The 24,330-nt window shown below is 35.1% G+C and overlaps 1 protein-coding gene and 2 long non-coding RNA genes across 6 annotated transcripts; 2 read left to right on the top strand and 1 right to left on the bottom strand.

Annotated features, from left to right (window-relative positions):
* Positions 1 to 6,655: 6,655 nt before the first annotated feature.
* LOC147840409 (uncharacterized) lies at positions 6,656 to 13,529 on the bottom strand. The gene is made up of 3 exons (XR_015512278.1): positions 13,299 to 13,529; positions 9,778 to 12,873; positions 6,656 to 8,198 (listed from the first exon to the last, which is right to left on the bottom strand). It is a non-coding gene; the product is annotated as an uncharacterized LOC147840409 (long non-coding RNA).
* Positions 13,530 to 15,480: 1,951 nt separating this feature from the next.
* LOC137487975 (uncharacterized) lies at positions 15,481 to 19,006 on the top strand. Of its 4 annotated transcripts, none has more exons than XR_015512209.1 (8): positions 15,481 to 15,525; positions 16,084 to 16,156; positions 17,115 to 17,172; positions 17,262 to 17,355; positions 17,479 to 17,636; positions 17,732 to 17,827; positions 18,002 to 18,119; positions 18,853 to 19,006. It is a non-coding gene; the product is annotated as an uncharacterized LOC137487975 (long non-coding RNA). The 4 variants fall into 4 exon arrangements; XR_015512208.1 differs by having other exon boundaries at positions 18,002 to 18,131; XR_015512207.1 differs by lacking the exon at positions 16,084 to 16,156.
* A 1,769-nt stretch (positions 19,007 to 20,775) lies between these two features.
* si:ch73-343g19.4 lies at positions 20,776 to 23,543 on the top strand. Its single transcript, NM_001386409.1, has 2 exons — positions 20,776 to 21,121; positions 23,002 to 23,543. Exons 1-2 carry the CDS (start codon positions 20,825 to 20,827, stop codon positions 23,182 to 23,184), a joined length of 480 nt encoding a protein of 159 aa, NP_001373338.1. The 5' UTR covers positions 20,776 to 20,824; the 3' UTR covers positions 23,185 to 23,543.
* The last annotated feature ends 787 nt before the right edge of the window (positions 23,544 to 24,330 follow it).

The raw sequence follows: 24,330 nt of genomic DNA, 5'->3' as shown, positions 1-24,330 counted from the left end.
TATATATATATATATATATATATATATATATATATATATATATATATATATATATATATATATATATATATACCTTAATGTCATTAACAAATTTTACACCAATACAGGTGTGATTTAAAAAGTATAACTTCAAAAAATACTAGATTCAGCTAACTGGTATGTGATGCAATGGTGAGCTATTTTTAGAACAGGCCTGTGGGCAACTCAGGAACTATACTGTACAACAGTTTGTGTATATAAAAAAGTCAAACACAGAGAGTTTCAAAAATCCTTTTGCATGAGGAACTACTTTCTTCCACTGTTCATTCACATCTGTGCTAATTCACCAACATCACTTCAGAGCTTGTATTTGAATGATTCTTAAGCATAATGTCTAAAGTGATGAAAAAACAGGTGATTTTGCTCACATTTTAAGATTATAATGCTGAACAGCATAAAATTCCATCAGTCAACAGAGATTTCCCAGCATTTCTCTGTTGCATTTATGATATCACGATAATTAACCTCAAAAAAGCCAAAGTATAGCAAACACTTCCAGATTACTATTGTATAAATACAGCACTACAACATGCAAAAGAGAGAGATCGAGTGTCGCTCACCTGTTTTACAATGGTTTGATCAGGTGTAGTTTGAAATTTACACTGAATTTTTCTCCCCTAAGGACTTACTATGCGGTCTCTTTCTCCATCTTGTGGCAACACGTCAGCCATCCTTGCTCTGATCGATGTTACAGGCTAATAGCCGCCAATGAGCTAAATCTCCAAAATTATAAATGTTTAAAATAGGCACTATCCTTATAAATAAACTACATATTTGCAATCTAAACTACAGTCTCGCCTAAATAAGCCTCAAACGTACATTATGTTGTGCAACAGCAGCAATATTTGTCAAACTGTAGTGACTTTGTTGGGTAACATTAAGCCTTTATTGAGTAATTTATTAATAACTCAACCAGTTGGGTTAAATGTTTGGTGCTTTGTTTGGTTATTTTTAGCCTTTGTTGGGTTATTTAAAAACTCAACCAGTTGGGTTAAAAATGTTTAACTTTAACAGTCAACTGATTTAACTGACAGAACAGCTGTATTAATATGCTTACGTAATGTTGTGTTTGAGTTATAAAATTCAAACGCATTAAAATGTTTATTTTTTTAATCAAATTACCTCTTTGTGTCGTATTTTTTATATCCGTTTAACCAGCACTTTTAATTTGATGATACAAACACGCGCTTCATAGCCAATCTATATAGGGATAAAAGTGCTTTCTCTACCTCCATATTCATTTCTACATTTTTTTTTTTTTTTTTGGAGGAAATGATACACATATTTGAGATATTAGTGGTTAAGGCAAAATTACCATTACAATTAGATATGTTTGTAACCCAAATTGTTGGGTTAACCTTAACGGCTCTATGGATTGGGTTAAAATAACCCAACAGCAGGTCGGTGCCAAAAACAACCCATCAATGTTTTACATGTTGGGTTATTATTAACCCAACTGTTTTAAGTGAGTAGCACAAGCCATGGCTATATACAAGCCAGGGTTTGCATTAAAGGAAAATACATAAGAAATTAAATAAATAACAATAAACAGGAAAAGAAAAAAAAAATCGGCGTGAGAAGTGACCTTTATACATCTCTCATATAATACTACTCAGTTAAAAGTTGGGTTAAAAATATCACAACATATAATCCAACTTTAGGCTATTATAGCCCCTTCCCAACCTTGGCTATTTTAACCTAATGCAATGGGTTATATAATTAAAAAAATAATAATAAAAATCGCAACACAGAGAGGTAATTTGATTTAAAAATAACAACAATATTAGGGTTAGGGTAAATTAAACGTTATAATGCAAAAACAACATTGTGTATACACAATGTTGATTTTGCGGTATAGCGTTTATTTACCCCAACTCTAATACCGTTGTATGCACACAAACACAACATACAAATATAGGATAATATTCTTTATTGGAACTGTTGGAGACACAGATTCAGTAGTGACAATAATACTCAATCCAGAAAGCTTATAACAATTTTGAATTTTTTTTTTTTTCAAAAGCTGTGTTTCATCAGTCTTATCTTGACAGTTGTGGTTTCCAGTCACATGGTGCAAAAGAAAGTGTGGTCATGCCACCATACAACTATGTATCTCTTCACATACATTTACTGAAGCTCAAGACACCAGAGTACAGCAATCTCATCTCATCTTGAAGTCAAAACCGGAAGAATGGATCACAGGCAGAATCAACCTGAGACTGTTGTGATGTTGCAGCCTCAGCATCCATACTATCCAGGCCAGACACAGGGTCCCTACGCTCAAGGGCAACATCCAGGACAACTGAACGTCTCCGTACAACCTACATCATTGCCGGAACACCTGTGTTGTTCCATCTTTACCATGATTTGCTGCTGCAGTCCTCTGGGCATGGCGGCGGTGGTATTTTCCATCCTTGTAAGTATTACTTCATGAACTCTACTTTTTATTTGTGAACTATGTGTTTGTTTTGTTTATTTGTTTAATAAACTGAAAATAATGTGAAGCCTAATGTGCAAAGCCAAAATATGTCCGTGCTAATATGATCAACAATTCACTTTTGTTGGTCTAAATCAGGGGTGTCATACTCGATGCCAAAAGGGCCGCAGTTCTGCCCAGTTTAGCCTATTTAAACACAATTAAACTAAATCAGTAACTGAGAAACCTACAGGTAAGAGTGTTGAAGCAGGGTTGGAACTGAACTCTAGTTTGAATCCCCTGGATTAGACAATATGCATTATGTGCTACAGATGAATAACTATGTTTGGATGAATTTTAAACTCATTGGAATTACTAACAATGAATAAAATATACTAGGGCTGCAACAACGAATCTATTAAATCGTAAAAAATCGATTACTAAAAGCGTTAGCAATGAATTTCATAATCAATTGAGTGTGTCGCGCGACACAGAGACGTTTGATTATTTAAAAAAACACTTTAGTTCAGCATGGAGCAGAGTGAACACAGTCTCTCTCCGTCTCTCGCGCACAGATACAGAGTTTAGCGTCTCAAAGACAGGGATGAGGAGCAAAGGAGCAGCAGCAGGGTGAATCACTACAGAATCCTACTTTTGCTCCGTTTTGAAGTGAGGACCATAAAGTCCCTGGTGCTGATGTTTTAACTCGTTCTCCAACGTGACAAGCAAGACAAGTTAGCGTTAGCTCGTTTTAGGGCTGCTCGATTTTAGTAAAAATCATAATCACGATTATTTTGGTCATAATTGTAATCACGATTATTCTAAGCGATTATCAGTTGAAGTCAAAATTATTAGCGCTTCTGAGAATTTTGTTTTTTTAAATAACTTTCCCAAAGTATGTTAAACAGAGCAAGGAATTTTAACAGTATTTCTTATTTGTTTGATTTTAGCTAGAATAAAAGCAGGTTTAAATATTTTGAAACCCATTTTAAGGTCAATATTATTAGCCCCCTTAAGCAATATATTTTTTGATTGTCTGTAGAAGAAACTACTGTTATACAATGACTTGCCTTATTACCCTAATTAAGCCTTTGAATTGCACTTTAATCTGAATGCTTGTATTTTGAAAAACATCTAGTAAAATGTTATGTACTGTCATCATAGCAAAGATAAAACAAATCAGTAATTAGACATGAGATATCAAAACTATTGTGTTCAGAAATGAGTTTAAAAAAACTTTCCATTAAACAGAAATTGGAGGAAAAGAGTTGCTAATATTCTGGAGGGCTAATAATTCTGACTACAACTGTATATATAGTTATTTTCCACCCTGCAAAAGAAAGAGAAATAAATACAATAGAATAAAAATATAAAACAAACTGTAATTTAAGCATCTTCACCCTAAGAAAAACACTTTAGCTACAAAAATCCTTCAGTCAAGAGCAGTAAGGGATGTTCTCGTCGTTTGATTAATGATAAAACAGGCAGCAGCATTTCGCACCGTCACTTTAATGGTTTCTCTTTCACGTGTCTTTTGATTCTCAACTAGTTTGTTTATTACGCAAATGAAGGTTAATATGAATAATCACTAATATCCGCGTTTTGATACCTATTTGATCATTAAAGCGCTCACGTTAAGATTACTTTAGATGTCTGCGCTCCTTTGCTCGTCTCAGTGTGCGAATGAGACCTAATGCTGACCGCGTTGCACACACACATAAGCACGTGGTCTTTCGCGCTTTTGGTATATAATGCAATAATCGTTTATCTCGATAAATGGTTTTTCATAATCGTTAGAAGCCATAATCCAGATCGAAATCGGATTATCGATTAATTGCACAGCCCTAGCTCGTTTACCTTTAAAGTAGCAACTAAAAAAATCAAACTGAGCTTTGTTGGCTGTTGCTGAGCCAGAGAAAGACGTGTCATATCACAACTATTGCATTTTAACCGCCTAATGCTTATTTTATATTTTAGACATACACGTACTTGTAAGACAAAACACTGTGCTTGTAAAACACACAAGAAAGTCTAACAATCCATTCGAATATAATTTTCTGATGCGTATTATTCATATTTGATACACATTACACAGAGAAGAGTAGATTCAACTTTATAGTTAATTTCACTTAGTTCACCAGCCACTTGCATGTATTTAGGGAGTAACTTATAAATTTACATGCTGAATCCTGCGTGTTCTACTTTTATTGAGGCAAACACGCGGCCGCAAGTAAACATGGCAACGTCCATCTTACGTTATAGATCACGATCACTTACACGTTTATTGAATTGGAATATCGGGTAGCTGATGACATGAGCAAGCGTGTGAATATGTTGAATTAAAACAGAAAAAAATAAATAAAAGGGACACATCTGTCATACAGCGCTATTGTGGCTGCCGTGTGTAACGTGATAAACATGAAACGCCGCCGCGGAAACAATAAGTCAAAGACAGCTTTCTTGTCAGTTCAACCACATGTACAGGAAATATAGAGAATCGAGGGTAAATGGTCGCCTAAAAAATGACTCCTTGTTCCAGAATATTTTAAACACACTAGCAAAAGGATAAATAACAGAAGTAAAGCAACAGTGGTATAGTTACTTTCCAAGACTAAAAACTAAAGTTTTTATTCACTCGCCTTTTTTGCTCATTCATTTTTCCATCTGTTGTCATGTATAGACTGAAAAACTACTTTTTTTTTTCTTTCTTTTTTGTCTCGTTTTCAGTCCAAACATGTAAAAAATCTTAAATCAAGAACAGACAAGAAAAATGGCATGAGAAAATTAAGTGATGCTTAACTTCTGTTTGAGATTATATCTTACTAAGTTTGTCTTTCTTACCCCATTGGCAAATAATTTAGCTTGTTTTAAGCAAACAAACACTTATTTTGAGGTGTGTGTTTTTTTTTTTTTTTTTCAGAAAACGAGACATGTCTAGTATCTTGATTTAAGACTTTGTTTTAAATATTTGGATTGAAAACAAGACAAAACTACTTAAGTTTTTTTTATTTTATTGTTATTATTATTATAACAGCTCAGGGATTTGCTTTTTTGAATAAAGGGTTGGAAATGAATGCTTTTCTTGTTTTTTGATATCTGATTAATCGATTAATAGAATGAATAATCGACGGATTAATTATCAAAATAATCGTTAGTTGCAGCCCTAAAATATACGAAATGCTTAGAAACCTGATGGCATGTTGATGTGACTTGGTATTAGTTGTTAAACAGTAAGTTCACCTGTTCTTTTTACAGACTCGGTATGCAAACTATGCAGGACAGAAGGAACTAGCAGAGAAGAGCTCCAAAACAGCAAGCATCTTGAATTATGTTGCTGTTTTTTTTTGGCATCTTTATTATAATATTGGTTATTGTCTTTATCTTTCTTGTTAAATCCTTTTTTGAATATATGATTAGACTTAGAGATTCATAGATATTGTGAACTGTTGTCATGGCTGGCATCAGGTAATGACAGATTGATTTTTGTCATTTAGGTAAATGTTAATGTGTTTACAGTCACTCGGTTAAAATTAATGCATTAAGGCTGGACATTTAAAACTAGTAAAGCTCTGACTGACCGACTGCATTTATCATGAGAAAAACAACTTTCTTTTTTATTATTGAATTGCATTTTAGGTGATAAAACCACTGCCAATATCACTGTAAAAAAGTTGACTTGACTTAAAATTGTAAAGCAACTTGATGCAGAGCTTTATTGAGTTGACTCAACTTAAATCGAGTTAAGTGCAGTACTTGGGTTGAAATTTGAGTCAACTCAAAAAAGCTCTGCAGCAAGTTGCCTTAGATTTTTGAGTTGAGACCTTTAACACATTTTGTTGCATTTAAGTTAAATTGCATCTACAGTTCATGCCAACTAATTCTCATTAGATTATAAGTAGACTGTTAGGTTGGGGTTAGGGTTAGGTTGACATGTACTTGCAAATTTTCCTATAGTCAGTTAAATGTCTGTTGAAGGAGCTGTAACAGAAGATATTAAATAGACAGTCTACTAATACTCAGAAGTAATTGGCATGTAGTTGCAATGCAAATTTTAGTCAACAAAATCTGCAATAGGGACCATCAAGACTTACTAACTTTTTTTACAGTGATGTTTTAAAAATCTACTTACTTTTCTCTTTATTTAAGTTTTGTTTATATATTTTGCTTTTTCTTATGCGCACCTGTGCTATTTTTCTTACATTTTCTATTTTTTATGTTTGTAAAAACTTCCAATAAATAAATAAATATATACACTGTAACAACTGTGTTTTTTCAACTTTAAAAAGTGTTCGTCCTGCCTTAAAATTCTAAGCTTACTTTACTTAAATGGTTGATAGGTTAAAGTTAACAGGACTTGACAACACAAGTCTAATGGATGTGGTCTAAGTTTAGTTAACTTAAAGGGGTGGTCCACTACAATATTCATTCATTCATTCATTTTCTTTTCGGCTTAGTCCCTTTATTAATCCAGGGTCGCCACAGCGGAATGAACGGCCAACTTATCCAGGATGTTTTAATCAGCGCATGCCCTTCAAGCTGCAACCCATCTCTGGGAAATCCACTACAATATCATAGTTTAAACTTTAGTTGATGTGTAATGTTGTTTATGTTCACACAGCTACATCTAAGGGTGAATAGACATCCTGCGATGTGATACGCGCGAATGACGCGAACTGTGCAAATGACGCAGTGCGAATGGGGCGGCACGAATTGAGCATTTTGCGCGTTTGACACGTTTAACGCACGTTTCGCGCTAATCGCTCAAGTTTGAGAAAGTGAACATCAGCGGACATTTGCGCCACTTTAACAAATCAGAAGCTTGCTCTTGTGGGGGCGTGATTGTGACATATAGCCTGTTGTGGGTGTCCCAGTGGAAATTCTCCAGCCAACACCGACAAGAAGTTCATCAAACTGGGCTGGGCTCAGTCAGAAGCACCGCTGAAAGCCTCCGTCAGCCAGATTAAGTTTCTGGAGGAGTTTATGAGCTCACAGAGCTGGATGCACCTCTGAAAGTATGTAGTGGACTCAGATACAACCCTAAACCTATCGACGCTGTTTTTCAGCCTTCATAAAGCACATAAACACTGTTATTTTCTTCATAAAATCCATGTTAGCCATTCAACTATGAAGCTAGAGTCACGGGGCAGACAGAAGCCCTGCCCATCACGCGAGTCCATCTGTTCTAAAGTGAATTGGACGCGCGATTGAAGCGGATTTGACGCGCGAATGAAGCAGGGTTTGACGTGCGAATGAAGCGAGTAAACTCAAACGTTCACGCGGCTATTTAAGCGATAATAGCGCGATTTATCTGCGCGTTTCGCGTCTGGTGTGGACGCAGCATTACAGAGATAGTTTGGCAAAACCTACAGCAAACGAAGTTTGGGGAATACAAAAAAATACATCCAGGTTAGTGAGATCACAAACGCTTCAGGTTACGCGCATTCACACCACGCAGCAAAGGGGCGTGGCTAGAGGCTCTGTAATTCCTATATCAGAGAATGCTAAGATGTCGTTCAAACTCTGCTATTTTCACAGAGCTCATTCTGTTTCTGTATTTGGGCTTCTATATGACATGACACAAAGAGAGAAGTGCTTACGGTTTAATTTAAAATGTGTTCAATATAATTATTAAAAATATATAGCTCTAGCATTTGACAAAGGAGAACTTCCAGAATCTCAGTTCAGTGCGGGATTCGGCTAAAAACTCCTCCAACCAACGAAGCTGTGGATTATGAGCCACAACCTGTAAGTATTTTTTTTTTTTAATTGACTACATGCACAGTTTCTAGCAATAACAGTATGTTGTAGCAAATATATAAACAAGGCAAATGCTGTTTGTCACCGCTAACAATATAGCTACATATTCATATTTACATTTACATTTAGTCATTTAGCAGACGCTTTTATCCAAAGCGACTTACAAATGAGGACAAGGAAGCAATTTACACAACTAAGAGCAACAATGAATAAGTGCTATAGGCAAGTTTCAGGTCTGTAAAGTCTAAGAAGGGAAGTATTAATGGTATTAGTATTTTTTTTTTTTTTTTTTTGTACAGTTAGTGTGATATTCAAAGAGGCAACTGCAGATTAGGAAGTGAAGTGGAGACTAAATAGTTGAGTTTTTAGTCGTTTCTTGAAAGTAGTGAGTGACTCTGCTGTTCTGATGCAGTTAGGGAGTTCATTCCACCAACTGGGCAGATTGAGCGTGAGCGTGAGCGAAAGTGATTTTTTTCCTCTTTGGGATGGAACAACGAGGCGACGTTCATTCACAGAACGCAAGTTTCTGGAGGGCACAAAGATCTGCAGAAGTGAGAGCAGATAAGAAGGAGCAAGGCCAGAGGTCACTTTGTAGGCAAACATCAGAGCTTTGAATTTGATGCGAGCAGCAACTGGCAGCCAGTGCAAACGGACTAGCAGCGGAGTGACATGTGCTCGTTTAGGTTCATTGAAGACAACTCGTGCTGCTGCATTCTGGAGCAGTTGAAGAGGCTTGATAGAGTTAGCTGGAAGCCCAGCTAGTAGAGAGTTGCAGTAATCCAGTTTGGAGAGAACAAGAGCTTGAACAAGGAGTTGAGCTGCATGTTCAGATAAGAAGGGTCGGATCTTTCTGATGTTATAGAGTGCGAATCTGCAAGATCGAGCAGTTCTAGAAATGTGGTCAGAGAAGTTTAGTTGGTCATCAATCGTTACTCCAAGGCTTTTCACCATTTTGGATGCAGTAATGGTTGCCCCATCCATCTGGATTGAAAAGTTATGGTGTAGAGACGAGTTGGCAGAAACTACAAGCATTTCCGTTTTTGCGAGATTCAGCTGAAGATGATGATCTTTCATCCAGTGTGAAATATCCAACAGGCAGGCTGAGATACGAGCTGGAACCGAGGGATCATCAGGATGAAAAGAGAGGTATAGCTGGGTATCATCAGCATAGCAGTGGTAGGAGAATCCATGTCTCTGGATGACTGGTCCTAGAGATGATGTGTAGATGGAGAAGAGAAGTGGCCCCAGAACAGAGCCTTGAGGTACCCCAGTGTTTAGATGCTGTAGGTTGGACACCTCTCCCTTCCAAGACACCCTGAATGACCTGTCAGAGAGGTAAGATCTGAACCATTGTATAACAGTGCCCGCAACGCCCAGTGACTCGAGCGTAGATAGCAGGATCTGGTGGTTGACAGTGTCAAAAGCAGCTGACAAGTCCAGCAAAATGAGGACTGATGATTTAGAGTCTGCTTTAGCCATTCTGAGATCCTCCACGACCGAGAGCAGGGCAGTCTCAGTTGAGTGGCCTTTATTTATTTATTCATATAAATCAAACCGCTGAAAACAGCCACAATCTTTACCAGCGATGCGGTGTCTCTCTGTGTGGCCGCTTTCCCTGTTTTACATCTCCAATAACAAACTCACAAAATATACGTGAACGCTTCCTATTACTTACACACGCTTATTCTGAATATATGTGAAAGACACTTGTCAGATTTTAATTTAGAGAGCAGGTGTGAGGTTCAGCTGTGTGCTCTTCATGTTCTGTCTGATTTATGAACAAACTGATACGCTCTCTTGAGGGCGGGCCTTTCAGAGAAACTAGGAAATATGACAGTCATTTTCATGTTAGCTGCGTAGCTGTATGTAATCAATGTAAGATGTAGGAAATAATAACGTGATTTTCAACAAATGAAGCGTTAGCACACATTGCTTTGCATCTTATAAACACAACCAAGCCTTATACAAATACACTGTGGACTACCCCTTTAAATATATAAGTTGTTGTAATTAGGAATTATGTTGATAGGATGTTGATGTAAGAATTGTGTTGACTGGACTTTTTCATAATTGTGTAATGGACATTAAAAGTGTAATTGAGATGGTATAAGTTTAGTGAACTTAAATATTAAAGTTGTCTTAACACATGTTAAAGTTGAGAGGATAATACACATGAGAAACACCCACACACTCACATTCTCCCACTGCCAATTTTGTTTATTTAATTTACCTATAACACTTATCTTTAGTCTATGGGGGAAACCAGAGTACTCAGGAGAAACCAACACTGGGAGAACATGCAAACTCCACACAGAAATGCCAAGTGTCCCAGCCCGGTCTAAAACCAGCAAACTTCTTTCTGTGAGGCGACTGAGCCAACGTGCCACTAACCACTGAGCCAACATGTGGCATAGCGCAAAATGCAAGGCCCCCCCCCACAGAAGCTAGTAGGGGGTTACTAGCATTTAACACTTTGTGATCGCCTGCAGCAATCAGAAGAAAGGATTCAACTCAATAGAGAAAAAAAGGTAAATAGAATATGTGTTAGTATACCTTATCAATTACACAGTTTAAAAGAGAATAAACCAGCCACTGAAAATGTGATAATCAGTATTATCAGTAGTAATGATTTCACTTAGATATCTAAAATTTGCAGTAGGTTCAGAAATAACACAAATATTATTACAACAAGTAATTTGAATAGTCAAACTACAAAATAAAGAAGATGTCAAAAGTTAAATGAAAAGTTCAGGAAAAAAAACAGTTCAATTCAAATTTAAAGTTTCATTGTTCCGTTCGGGCTGAGATACCAAAAAATACCTTTTGGTCCACAGCCGGGTTCGTTTGACGTCATAGTATGGTAAGTTTTGGTTGGTGTGAACATGTCTTCTGAACTCATGTGCGCACCCGTGAACCGTACCCGAGTCTGCCTGAAAGTGGTGGTCTGGAGTACAGCTCATGCAAACTCTGGTATGGTTCACTTCTGATGGGAATGCAATCGTACCAAATAACAGAGGTGAACCACCAACTGTACAACAAACTATCGTTTTCATTACGTTTGTTCGTTCGTGTGTGTAAGTGTGTGTGTGTGTGTGTGTCTGTGTCACGTTTCGTACCTTGGTGACGCACGCGACTGAGCCAGGGCAAACACAGTGATACACAGTGATGTCTGCTTGTCTCCTCCAAAAACAGCTTCTGCTGTGTGATGTTCTGAATGTTTATAACATTTTTGCGGCAGATGGACGCGAGTCGCTTTCTGTATGTCCAAAACCAAAAGCTTTAGTTAAAGCAGATTGACTGCGATGTGCGGACGTCTTTCCATTTCGGCCCTTGAAACAAAACAGCAGCTCGATGATGCAAGCGTACCGGGGTTCAGAAGGACAAAAAGACAGTATAAACACAAACCAACCGAGGAGTTGGCAGGGGGAGATAATCGAACTTGGGTATGGTCCAGGCAAATTAACCAAGTGTGAAAGCACCTTTAGGTTGCTTTCACACTAGACCTTTTGGTCCGCACCCGGGTTCGTTTAACGTCAGAGCTAGAATGAATATGTCTTCTGAACTCGGGTGGCAGCCGACTCCGCCTAAAAGAGGTGTTCTGGGGTACGGTTCATGCGAACTCTGGTCCGGCTCACTTTTAGTATAAATGCAATCATACTAAATAACAGAAGTAAATAACAGAAGTGACCGCCAAATAAACAACAAACTTTTGTTTTCATAATGTTCATTCGTGTGTGTGCCACGTACTGTACTTTAGTGACAAGCGGCAGTGAGCCAGGGCAAACAAAGTGATATTGTCTGCTTATTTTCTCCAAAAACAGCTTCTGCAGACATTGTGTGATGTTCTGAACATTTATTTTTTGTTCTTGCGGCAGACAGACACGAGTCGAGCTTAGAATGACCAAGAGGCAACACTCAATAGAAGGTTCCATTGCAGCAGCAGCGTCAAGCAACAGCCCCAGATTCCACCATTTTGGAGTGAAAGCAGTCAGCTATCTGTTGAATCTTATTGCTGCTGGGATGGCAAGCAGCTGTTTTGTTTTTTGTTTTGTTTTTTATTTAAAAAGTGCATTAAAGCTGAGATACAACCTGAAAGATGCCAATACAAAACTTACTATGACAATAATATGCTGTTGTTCTATTGGAGTTTTCATTGCAAAATAGATGTCGAGCCATCTAGTGGCTGTTCTCCAAATCGCACAAGAGTATTGCCTCTTGGTGATTCTATGCTCTTTGCTGGGGTTCAGAAGAAGAAAAAACACCTTAAACACAAACCAACCGAGAAGGTGCCAAAGAAGGGACAATCGAACTTGGGTATGGTCCAGGTAATTGAGCCAAGTGTGAAAGCACCCTTAATGCCCAGTTCAGTTCCAGAGGACAATGAAAAAAAATAGAGCAGTGCTCCTCAAAGATGAAAATTTTAAGTAAAAAAGTATAAAATAAGATATATATGTTTGATCCACAAAAATCCATAGCAAAACTTGGAAAAACATAAAACAAAAATTGGTTTGATCCTACCAGATTTGATGACTGATCCCTCTTTGTCTCTATCACCAGTGACAAAATGATGGGGTGGCTCGCCAGTCCAAACCGGACAGAAGGTTTAGCATGGACAGTTTTCAGTCTCTTCAAAGTGAAAAAAAAGAAAAGAAAAAAACGGCCTTGAAACAACAAAGCCAAATTAAGCATTAGTTTCAGTTGTCTGAAATTCTGAATAAATCATCTCAAATTCAAAATAAATTGTATGTCTAAATTATTTACACATAACTTACACAGAAACACATGCTAAATCACCATGCGCTTGTACAATAAATTGCGGTCCACTGTATGTACAGCGAAGCTGGCATCCATACACATTTCACACAAGGAATTATTTTCAACCATAAAACTTTTCAAACAGAACACATCACAAACCTTTAAATAATTATGTAACGTTACACACATTTCACACTCGCTGCTTCACATTTCACAGAGTCCGAGCTTTTAAACTATTAAATAACTTTTCTTCTGAATGCTTTTCATCACAATTCACAGTATTTGACTTCAAAATAATAAAATACATATTTCTTAAAGAATCAGCACTTACCAAGTAGAAGTGTAGACGAGAATGAAAAGAAACGAAAAGGAAAAAATAAACAGTAAATATTAAAGTCTAATACATTCGTTAGGTCTCCTCTCAGTTTTGTCAGTTGTTGGGTCTCAAAATGTCAAGTATTACTGTTAATTTCTCACAGTATTAAACTAATATCAAGCTAACTTGTTAATAAGCGCTGGATTATTAAGCCGTATAGTTACGTGAGCTCGCGCTCTCTAGTTTAAATTCAACCGCATTCTGTCGGCCTGTGCACGCATTCAACAGGGGCGGAGCTACCCTCGGCCTTTCAGGTTAAAAGTCTCTCAGAAGATTGCAGAGCAATCGTTCTTTAAATTTCTATTTCTAAAAATATTCCTAAATGTTTCTGTAAAAATAATAAGATAAATTAATTAATCACTTATGTAAGATAGATTATTGACCTGGGTTACATTACCTTAAATTGCAGTTTTTCTCTGTCGCTTTGGTTCATTACTCACAACACTATTTACATTTGCACAACAGTTCATGCATTTCTCAAAACAGTCATTTGTGCCATCATAGTAGCATTTTCTCATTCCTTCCAACTAATTGCAAATGCTTTTGAGCATGCATAAAAAACTATAGCAGGCTGTTAATAGCTGTGAATATTTATAAGAACTGGTGTAATTTAAATAAATTTAAATGTGGTACTGTATTTTCACTGGGACCTTCTCAAAAGATGTATCAAGATTTCAATTTTGAGGATTAATGTATACAGTTTGTTCAGACAGGAAATAGTTATCAGGATGTGCATCACTGGTAGAGACGTGATTAACCTAAGACCTGAATCTTAAAACAAGGATGAGAAGACTTAAAGAGTACAGGCTCAAATACAATCACAGAGTGGTACCTTTTTTCACTTTTTGAACATTTTAGGTACTAATATGTGCACTTTAGGTACTAACATGTACTTTTAAGGTGCCAATGTAGACCCTTTTGGTGGAAAAGGTGGTGCCCCAGTGACAGCTTTCTCACCTTTATTTCTGAGAGTGATCTCATCCTAAGCAGGTCATTTTCCTGTACACCAGCCATACTTAAAAAGAGGTAAGTTAATTATTAATGGAATTATTTAATCGCAAAATATCAGACAAGTTTCTGTGTCTGCGCTTATAGATTTATATTATTCATTTTATTCTATCAAGCTTTTTATACATAAAACGTCTGAACAGTGTCTAACTGAACGTCTAAACAGTGTCTTTTTATCTGTGGTTTGAGGTTATGAGTCTGATGTGCCAACCTTCTGCAGAAGGTAATGGGCTAATGTGAGTCATTTCAAAATAGAGCGGTGGTAGATTGTGTTTCACCTTTACTTTCCATGTGGTTTGTCTGACCCACTCACCTGTGTAATACACATTTCAAAAACGCACAATGGGATTTTTTCAGAGATATAGAGTGACTGTAAGAAAGTGTTAAATAAAATACAGTTGTTCTTGACTGCTTTGATGCAGCCGTCAACTGAAACTCCACATTTTCAACAGTTAACACACAGGCCTAAACAGCAGCACTCATGGTCAAAATTACACATTTTGCTTGCAAAACGCACATACCATATCAAAATATATATATGTATGTATATGTATATATGTATATATATATGTGTGTGTGTGTGTGTGTGTGTGTGTGTGTGTGTGTGTGTGTGTGTGTGTGTGTGTGTGTGTATATGAGCTCTTTCAATTAATCATTACACAATAGACAAAATACAGAACTCAGTGTGAATCAGTGCACCATTGCTTGCATTGTAGCCTATTGCCTATGCTAGTTGTTGTCTTTCTATTTGGGCTGTCAAATTAGCCTTTTTGCAAAGAATTGGATCCAGAATGAGAAATGGTTTGATTAAATTTATATTGAATTCATTACACTTTTCAAAATGTGGCTGAAAACTGCACTGTAAACCCTAATGCTGTAACTAATTAATTGAATTGAGTTCTATTAACTTAAATCATTAAAATTCGTTTATCTTAATTAACCTTGATGAGTATTTAGAACTTTTTCTTATTTTTGAGTTTGAAAAAATTTAATCTTTCAAGTAAGGTGAACAATTCTGCTGGGTTTAATTTATACAAAATGTCTCTTTAAAGTTTCATTAACTCAAAATCTGTCAGCCCAATGATTTTGCGTCTGACGTCATCCAGGTTCACGTACGTGCTCATGCTTCATTCGTTTTTTTCAAGATGGCGGATCGGCCTCGCTTCACACTACAGTAAGTAAAATATTTACAAATCCAGGAAATATTAAATGTATGTTTTAATTAATATAATCACAGTAACAGTTCAATGTAATGTAGAGTTAATCAGGGTGCGTTTACATGTCGTACATTACAGAAAACATGTTTAGCCTCACTTGTTGCTAACTAACGTTAACATTACTGTTTAAAAAGTTAGAATCAGTGCAACGTTAGCGTTAGTTGTAATGTGTTAACTCTGAATTTTAACAGAGTGTGATAAAGAAAAAAATATTTAAAATCGGCAGATTACATTTTTCAAAAAAATTTAAATCTTGGCGCGAGTATGCCTTTTCTCAGCCTGTGCTGAAGTTGTCATGGAGACGCGCGCTCTCACAACCGCATGTCATGGCGCTGCGCTGAACTCCATCCAGTATGTGAATGTGGTATTATCTTCGCGATCTGTAGGCACTTCGGAAACGAAAGGCGCAAGAAACGTGACGTTAATCATAACTCAAATGATCTCCGCCTAAACACTAAACGGTATTTTCTGATGACGCGCAAAAACGTAGTCTCAAAACTTAATGTCACACGCAGCTTGTTGCTTGCTGATCCATGTATGAGGATAGCCTGACGGAGAACATTTAAGCTGCGCTCCTCACCTGAGCAGGTACAGAGCAGAGCTTCATTTTACACTACCACATTGAGGTAAAGTTGGTTTTATATTCATACATTCATTTAGTAACAACTTGTGACTCGCTCCATAAATTGTTTACCATGGTACTTTGTCTATTTGTTCTGAAATTACATGCAAGTATGACATGAAAACAACATTACACTAAATGCACTATATTTTTTTGACTGGACAATGTTGTACTTTGAAAGTCATTGGCTGCTAATATGATTTCACCATTAAGAATATGCAAAAATTACCTTTCTGAAATTATATTATTAAGGTGAAAGTCTGAATGTGTAAATTTAAAACTAACTTTACCTCAATCACCAGCACTGATCAACACTTTATATTTCCTCGCGCTTAAGATGACATCTTTGCATATCAATGATTACCTGATTAATGCGATCAGTTAAATGAGTTTAAATGTCATTTAGGTCAAATGTATTTTAATGGTATGATAAAAGTTTTTTTTTTTTCAGTCTATTTTTTTAAATGTTTACTCTGGAGAAAATATAAACAGCCTAAAAAACAAAGTATGCATATCTATAACACATTAATACAAAATTATGTTATTAAATAAAATAATAACAAAACAAAATATTCAAGACGTGCTAAACAAGACATAGTTTTCTGATGTGCAAATTTTGTAGCTTAAAATATATTTATATCTTAAAAATAGAAATATTTTAGTCTATATATATTTACATCATTAGACAATAAGGTAAGTTTTGTTATTTCTAGCTTTTAAAATCAGGCCTTAAATTTCTTTGTCGTCATATTCAGTTTTAGAAATTTCAAAACTGTTTAAATTAAATCTGTGTTCATCGAATCAAAGCAACTAATATGATAATCAGCTCTATTGCTAACCGTTTTTGAGGTTAACGTTAGACATCATGCAATTGTACTACTTCCACTCTCAGCTAAATGACACTGTGACTTTTTGTACATACAGAATTGTAGGTCGGGTGTTGCTGACTACAGATAGGTTCTTAAATGGAGGCATGTGAAAGGTGGGTAAAATATTTATTTTGTACTACTATGCCTGGCATATCCAGATAAAATAAATATTACAGTGTATTTATCAATGATACTTTTGCAGCAAGGAAAGTGAAACTTCAGCTAGACCTTGAGTTCAGTTTACAACATGAAGATCCTGCTTTCAACATCTGATCAACACCTGATTTTCATCTGAGGTAAAAAATAGATAAGTAAATGAAACATAATAATAATATTAATACATTTTTTCTAGAATTGTATATTTTGTGGTGTGGGTTTGTTTTATGAAATTCTCTCTTGTTTCTTTTTGCTGTTTGCAGAGTACCAACATGTTACAAATGAGAATTTTCCCCACAAATTCTTTGCAAAACTGGACCACCACCTATTTCATTTGATGACAATTTTAAGGCAAACAGCATCCAAAACTGGCAAGACAGCAGATACCCTGGCTAATCTTTTAAAGGTTTATGATGAGCAGGTATGTTTGGGGTCACGTGTTAAAGTATACATTAAAATATAATTTGAATTATTATTATTTTTTTAATTTTTAAAAAATTGATTCTTGATTTCCAGGAACTGAATGATGTCAGTTCATGACGGACTACTGTTATCAGAGGTCTTTTGGTCTTGCTGCGTGAGCGTGACTTAAGATTCTTTAGGAACACCATGGTAAGACTTCATTCATTCTTTTCACAATTAGGCATGTTTAATGAAAAGATGAAAGTTTTGAAAACTTTTACTTAATAACATATTTGTAATCAAGAATAGTTGATGAATCATATAATATTGGCTCAGTCATTTTGATACTGTCCTTACATTAATATCCTTGAATTATATTTTTAGATTGATAATCCTGCTGACTGAAGATGCTTTATTGGCCCTGCATTCACTGAGGGTCTCTGTTGTCCTGAAGAATGAATTGGACACCACCCACAGCACACTTCCAGACCTTTCTTGTCTTGTATGGATTAATGTATGGTCTTCACATAATATATAGTAAAGGACTTTGAACTTGTGCAAAAAGTTTTGCTTGGCATGGATGATGGAAAATAAAAAGTCTCGTAGCATGGAAACCTTAAAGAATGAGTTGATGTAGAGCTTTTTTTTTTTTTAACTTAATAAAGACTGTCTCTGGGGTAGTAACTTCAAAACATTTATTTACCTTTAATTGGTAAGTATGCATTTTATTATATATAGGGATAGTTTGTCCAAATGTAAAATTCTGTCATTTACTAACTCTTCACTTGTCCCAAACCTGCTTGAATTTCTTGCTTCTGTTAAACACAAAAGTTAAGTAAAGCTGACAACCTGTAACCACTGACTTTCTAATAGGAAAACAAATACTGTGGAAATCGGTGGTTACAGGTCTCAGCTTTTTTTTTTTTTCAACAGAAGAAAGAAACTCAAACAGGTTTGGAATAAGTAAATGACAGAATCATAGTTCAACCAAGACTGAATATATATATATATATATATATATATATATATATATATATATATATTGTAACGAGCGCACACATGCCACGTCGCCCTGGTCGCTAATTCAACCCAGCTGGACCATCATCAACACAGGATCGTTCACAGCTGGATGTCATCAAGTGGAGAGGCATATAAACCAAGCCCACGCAAGGAGAAGATGAGCTTCATTCACCCAATGACTCCATGCGCTAACGCTTGTCTCTGTCTCTCCACAGCAGACTCCAGCTCGTGACAATCCCACATCCGACTACTCACTGTCCTTCACTTACTTCCCGGAGCACCAGAGCACCTCACCTTGAAGAAGAGCACCGTTTACACCCCATTCACGTTGTAAATAAAGCACCCTCTGGGGACTTGTCTGTAAACTTATCCAACTGTGTCGCTGTTTTCCCTCTGCTTCGCTACAATATATATATATATATATATATATAATCTGCTCTCCGTTAAACAGAAATTGGGGGAAAAATAAATGGGGGCGAATAATTCTGACTTCAACGATATATATATATATATATATATATATACAGTTTCTGTGTAGTTTACACTAAACGAGTCACTTCACAGAATGTGCACTTATTATTTTTTTTAACGAATGCCTTAAGAGTAAGTTTTACACTTATTAATGTATTATTAAATTTTATCAAACTTATAGTTGTTTTTTCTTGAGGCTCTTATGTCTGATATCATATTTACATTGTGGGTAATTTTTATTAATTTCAGAATAGTGTTCATTTTCAATCTCTTTATGTCTAATAGTTTTTATCGTTTTAAGACATTTGTAATTGCATAGGAGACAAATTTGAAAGTACTGTTGGACATTTTTTCTTTAAAAATAAATGTCTAAAATGGTATTGTCTGTGTGTTTTAAATTACAGATTTATTTTGACAGATTTATGGGGTTTAAAGATTAAAATAATGGCTAATTTTATTTGTGAAACTGACGATGGAGAAGTTAATTTTAAAAAATGCTATCAAAATGTATGAGCTGGGTGACAAAGTATGTAAAGGTGAGATAAATAATTAAAAATAAGTTAATTGCTATTAAAATGTATGAGCTGGGTGATTTAAGTATTTAAAGTTGAAAGAAATTAAAGCAATTAAGTTAATTGGTATTAAAATGTATGAGCTGGGTGACTAAGTATTTAAAGTTTGGAAAAATTAAAACAATTAAGTTAATTGCAATTAAAACGTATAAGCTGAGTAACTTGGGTATTTTAAGTTAGGTGAAGTGTCTTGCATGAGTACAACAAACTCAAAACTTAATGTGTCTGTTTACTTAAAATAGATAATTTCATAACTTAAAAAATTTGACGTAACTGATTACCTCAAATTTTTTGAGTTTTGTCAACTTATTCGGGATTACAGTGTGTAATTTGTAACTGTAATTTGTAATGTAACTGTAAAGTAATAAAATACTGTAAATATTAGAGAAAACACATGTAAACCAATATACAGTCAAATCAGAAGTATAGGACATAGCCACGATTGACCTCCTCCATCCATGCTGGCACAGAACAACACAGACCTTCCAACATTTTTAATGTTTGCAAACTGATTGAAGATGTGTGTGAAGGAGTGTCAAACCGGTGCTTCAGTGAATTCATTCTGATCTTGGTAGTTTCTAATGGTTAGGAATAGATGGTTTCTGTTTGGTTGACAGCTAAAACAATGGAGTTTGGACTGCTTGAATGACATCCGTGTTAACCGTGAAAAATGGTGGGGAAAATGTGTCAACCCAATAAGAAGGGGTTTAAACATTTGCAAGACCGGTCTTCTGCTCTGCTGGGATAGGGATGATGAAAATGAAGTGTAACAAACAAGCAAACAAGAAAAACTGTGATAAATATGATAATTAGATATTGATTAGGCCTAAATATTTTCATAATGTTTCTTGAGGTAGTTGCTAGTTAACTGCAAAGCTGTTGAAGTAGTTTATGCATAGCATTCAATGAATCTACTACAAAATGCAGTGACGCTTGCTTCACTGTTGCTGCCCCTAATCATTTTAATGCCACCCACTAACCACCCCTTAAATTAATTCCTAGATCCGCCTCTGTGTGGTATAAGCGTGGTAATATTCTTGCAACTCCTCCCCTATAACTATAAATCACTTCAAAAACTACATTCAGCTACTGGCACAGACTTTTAAGAGACCAGAGCACAGTAAAGAAAATCACAATCAGAAGAATGGATCGCAGTCAGAATCCACCTGAGAAGTCCGTGATGTTGCAGCATCAGCCTCCACCTGCATACCAGGACAATACTGCTGCATATCCTCCATACTATCCTGGACAGTCGGTCCTGCAGGGCGCCTACGCTCAAGGGCCACATCCAGGACAAGCGGTGGTCTCTGTACAGCCTACAGTTTTTGTGACCGCTGCTCCACTGGTCAATCCACTGCCAGATTACCTGGGTTACTCCATCTTCACCATGCTTTGCTGCTGTTTACCTCTGGGCATTGCAGCACTGATATTTTCCATCTCTGTAAGTATTAGTTTATGTGCTTTAAATTGATTTTTTATCTATTTTATTTAAGATCATTAACAATCTCATATTTTATTTCACATGCACAGTACGATATGCAATGAAATGCTTATAAATCTGCCCGTAATATAAATATAATCATATAACATTATATTATTATATATATTATCAATAAGAATCTAATTTATGGAGAAGAATATATAAAAACAAAAGACTATTTTAGAAATAGAAAAAAAATTGTTATTATAAAACTCAGAATATAAATTAATTACACCTTTTGATATGAAGAATATAGCTCATGAAAATATAAAATATTGAAAAATATATAAATATATAATAAAACATACAACTGCACTGAAGTGTTATAGAACATGACTACAAAAAGAAGAGTTAAAATGTCTTTCCATTTCATCACCTTTGAATTATAAGTTAGTATTAAATGACAACTCATTTTACGTTATGGGAGTTTTTTTTAAAAGTTGTTTACATTAAGACTTTTTATTAAAAAAGCAAAAGTTACACACATACAGTTTGCTCTGGAATGCAAAAACTTTGAAGCTCAATATCTTAAAATTATTCAGAACACAGATAGAACCTTATAATTCCAAGATGACGATTTATTGTTTATCAGTATAAAATATTAAAAATCTAATAGGGGAAGTAGTCAAAAATGGTCACATGCAAAAATGAATATTTATTTGTACTGTGTGAGTCTTAATAAACTATTTTGTATATATTGAATGTCTGAGGTGTACAGCATGTTCTTTAATAGACAAAATTGAAATTTCATCATTCTGCATTGTAGTTTGGAGAATAATAAAAATTCATTATACTACAACTACTGTAATAAACAGTTGAAGTCTGAATTATTAGCCCGCTTATTTTTTTCCCCAATTTCTGTTTAAAGGAGAGAATATTTTTTTCAACACATTTCTAAACATAATAGTTTTAATAACTCATTTCTAAAAACTGATTTATTTTATCAGTTCACCAAATTTAGTACTTAAGTAGACTATACTTAAATTGTTCAGTTCACCAAACTTAGTAGTTGAGTAGACTATAATGAAATTGCTCAGTTCACCAAACTTATTACCTGGGTATACTTAAATTGTTCAGTTCATCAAACTTAGTACTTAAGTAGACTATACCTAAATTGTTCAGTTCACCAAACTTAGTAGTTAAGCAGACAAAACTTAAATTGCTCAGTTCATCAAATTTAGTAAATAAGAATACTATACTTAAATTGTTCAGTTCACCAAACTTAGTACTTAAGTAGACTATAATTAAATTGCTCAGTTCATCAAATTTAGTAAATAAGAATACTATACTTAAATGGCTTGGTTCATCAAATTTAGTAAATAAGAATACTATACCTAAATTGTTCAGATCACCAAACTTAGTACTTAAGTAGACTACAATTAAATTGCTCTGTTCATCAAACTTAGTACTTAAGTAGATTATTCTTAAATTGTTTAGTTCATCAAATTTAGTAAATAAGTAGACTATACTTAAGTTCTTCAGTTCACCAAACTTAGTACATAAGTAGACTATACTTAAATTGTTCAGTTCATCAAATTTAGTAAATAAGTAGACTACTTAAACTAAAACTTAGTACTAGGTTTGGTGAACTGAACAATTCAAGTATAGTCTACAAAATTAGCAAGTTAATAAACTTAAATATGCAAGTTTTGGGAGACTCCATTACTTAATTGAATTAAGGCAACGAGTTTACTCAATTAATTTGGTTCAGTCAACTTATTGTGGTTTTCAGTGTAGTGTTTGTTTTCTGATTTGAAATCTCCTCAATCTGCCTTTGGCGCAAAGACATTCAGAAGGAGAACAAAAGTGGTTAACAGTAAGTTTCACAATTGTTTTTACAGACTCGAAACGCCAACCAAAATGGACAGCGGGAATTGGCAGAGAAGAACTCTGAAAAAGCACGCACCCTGAATCACGTTGCAGTTGGTCTTGGCATCGTTTGTTTAGTATTGGTTATTACCATTCAAGTTGTTATGTTCAAAAATGCATATAACTATAACTATAAATATCGTAACTATAATTAACCAGAAGCTGCTGTCATGGCTGGGTTTGATTCTCTTCATTTAAATGTTAATTGTCTACAGTCACCCAGTGAAAACAAATGCTTTAGGGCTGGACATTTAGAGCAATAATAGCTTTGCCTGGTCAATCACAAATAAAAAAAAATGTTATTTTAATAATTCTGTACTGCATTTCACCCCAATATGCTCTCTGTTTTGTTTAGACCTTTTGCTTTTGTGCACATGTCTTATTTTTAACTTACATTTTTGTCATGCGTGTATTTCCATTAAAACTCTCAGTAAATGCATAAATATACATTTGATTGTATTTGGCTACCTACGGTTTTTGTCAAATGTTACCAATAAAGCAGTTTGTGTTACACAAATATCATCAGATAGTTTTATTTATTTTTACTCCAGAATTACTGAAAACTACAGTGACTATACGAACAGCAGTATGTTAGGGTGTGATTTCTAACAAAATAAATGCTGTTCACAGTTGAGGACTGCACATATAGAACATTGTAATATGTTATTACAAAGCTGTAAAGTAACAGAGTCTCTTTACTTGAATAAGTGTTCATGTAAAATAAACAGGGGAATTCTTTTTTGGATATTTGATGCCTCATATACACTAGCTATAAAAAATTATGGTAACACTTTACAAAAATTATACATGAATAATGATGTATTAATATGTAAACTAAACATTACTTCATTATGACTTAACGATGAGATATAACGTGAGCTAATCATGGACTAGTCTTAACTACAACATAATTTACAAGAGTTCAAGTGTGAATAGGGGTTACCTTAATTACTTATTAGTACATATTGTTAATTAAAGTGTTAATTAACATTTAAGTGTGTAAATGTAACCAACATGAACTCATGAGCTGTTAATGTATAATTATGCCATGACTTTACTTGGAAAACTGGAAACTGTGCGTGTTGATTTTGACAAAACACTTTTCTATTGTTACTCTGTGTAAACACACTAGACAGATGTGCATAAGACATTCATGAGTAGGTGGGTTAATGATGATGTGCCCCTCAAAGTTAAATTAATCATGAACTAATATGGTAACTAATGCATTAATTAACAAACAATCATGTACTAACAAGAAATTAAGGTATCTGTTATTCACACATGAACTCACGTGACTCATG

Source organism: Danio rerio, chromosome 16 (genome assembly GCF_052040795.2).
Source record: "Danio rerio strain M-AB ecotype USA chromosome 16, GRCz13ab, whole genome shotgun sequence".
In the NCBI taxonomy this organism is placed as follows: domain Eukaryota; kingdom Metazoa; phylum Chordata; class Actinopteri; order Cypriniformes; family Danionidae; genus Danio; species Danio rerio.
Note: the sequence above shows the minus strand (reverse complement) of the source record. Positions and strands in the feature narration are given on the sequence as shown.

Excerpts from the sequence above, each read along its gene's own strand:
- si:ch73-343g19.4 (NM_001386409.1), top strand. The coding sequence starts at position 20,825 with ATGGATCGCAGTCAGAATCCACCTGAGAAGTCCGTGATGTTGCAGCAT. Across the intron at positions 21,122-23,001 it reads CACTGATATTTTCCATCTCT|ACTCGAAACGCCAACCAAAA; the intron begins GTAAGTATTAGT and ends TTGTTTTTACAG.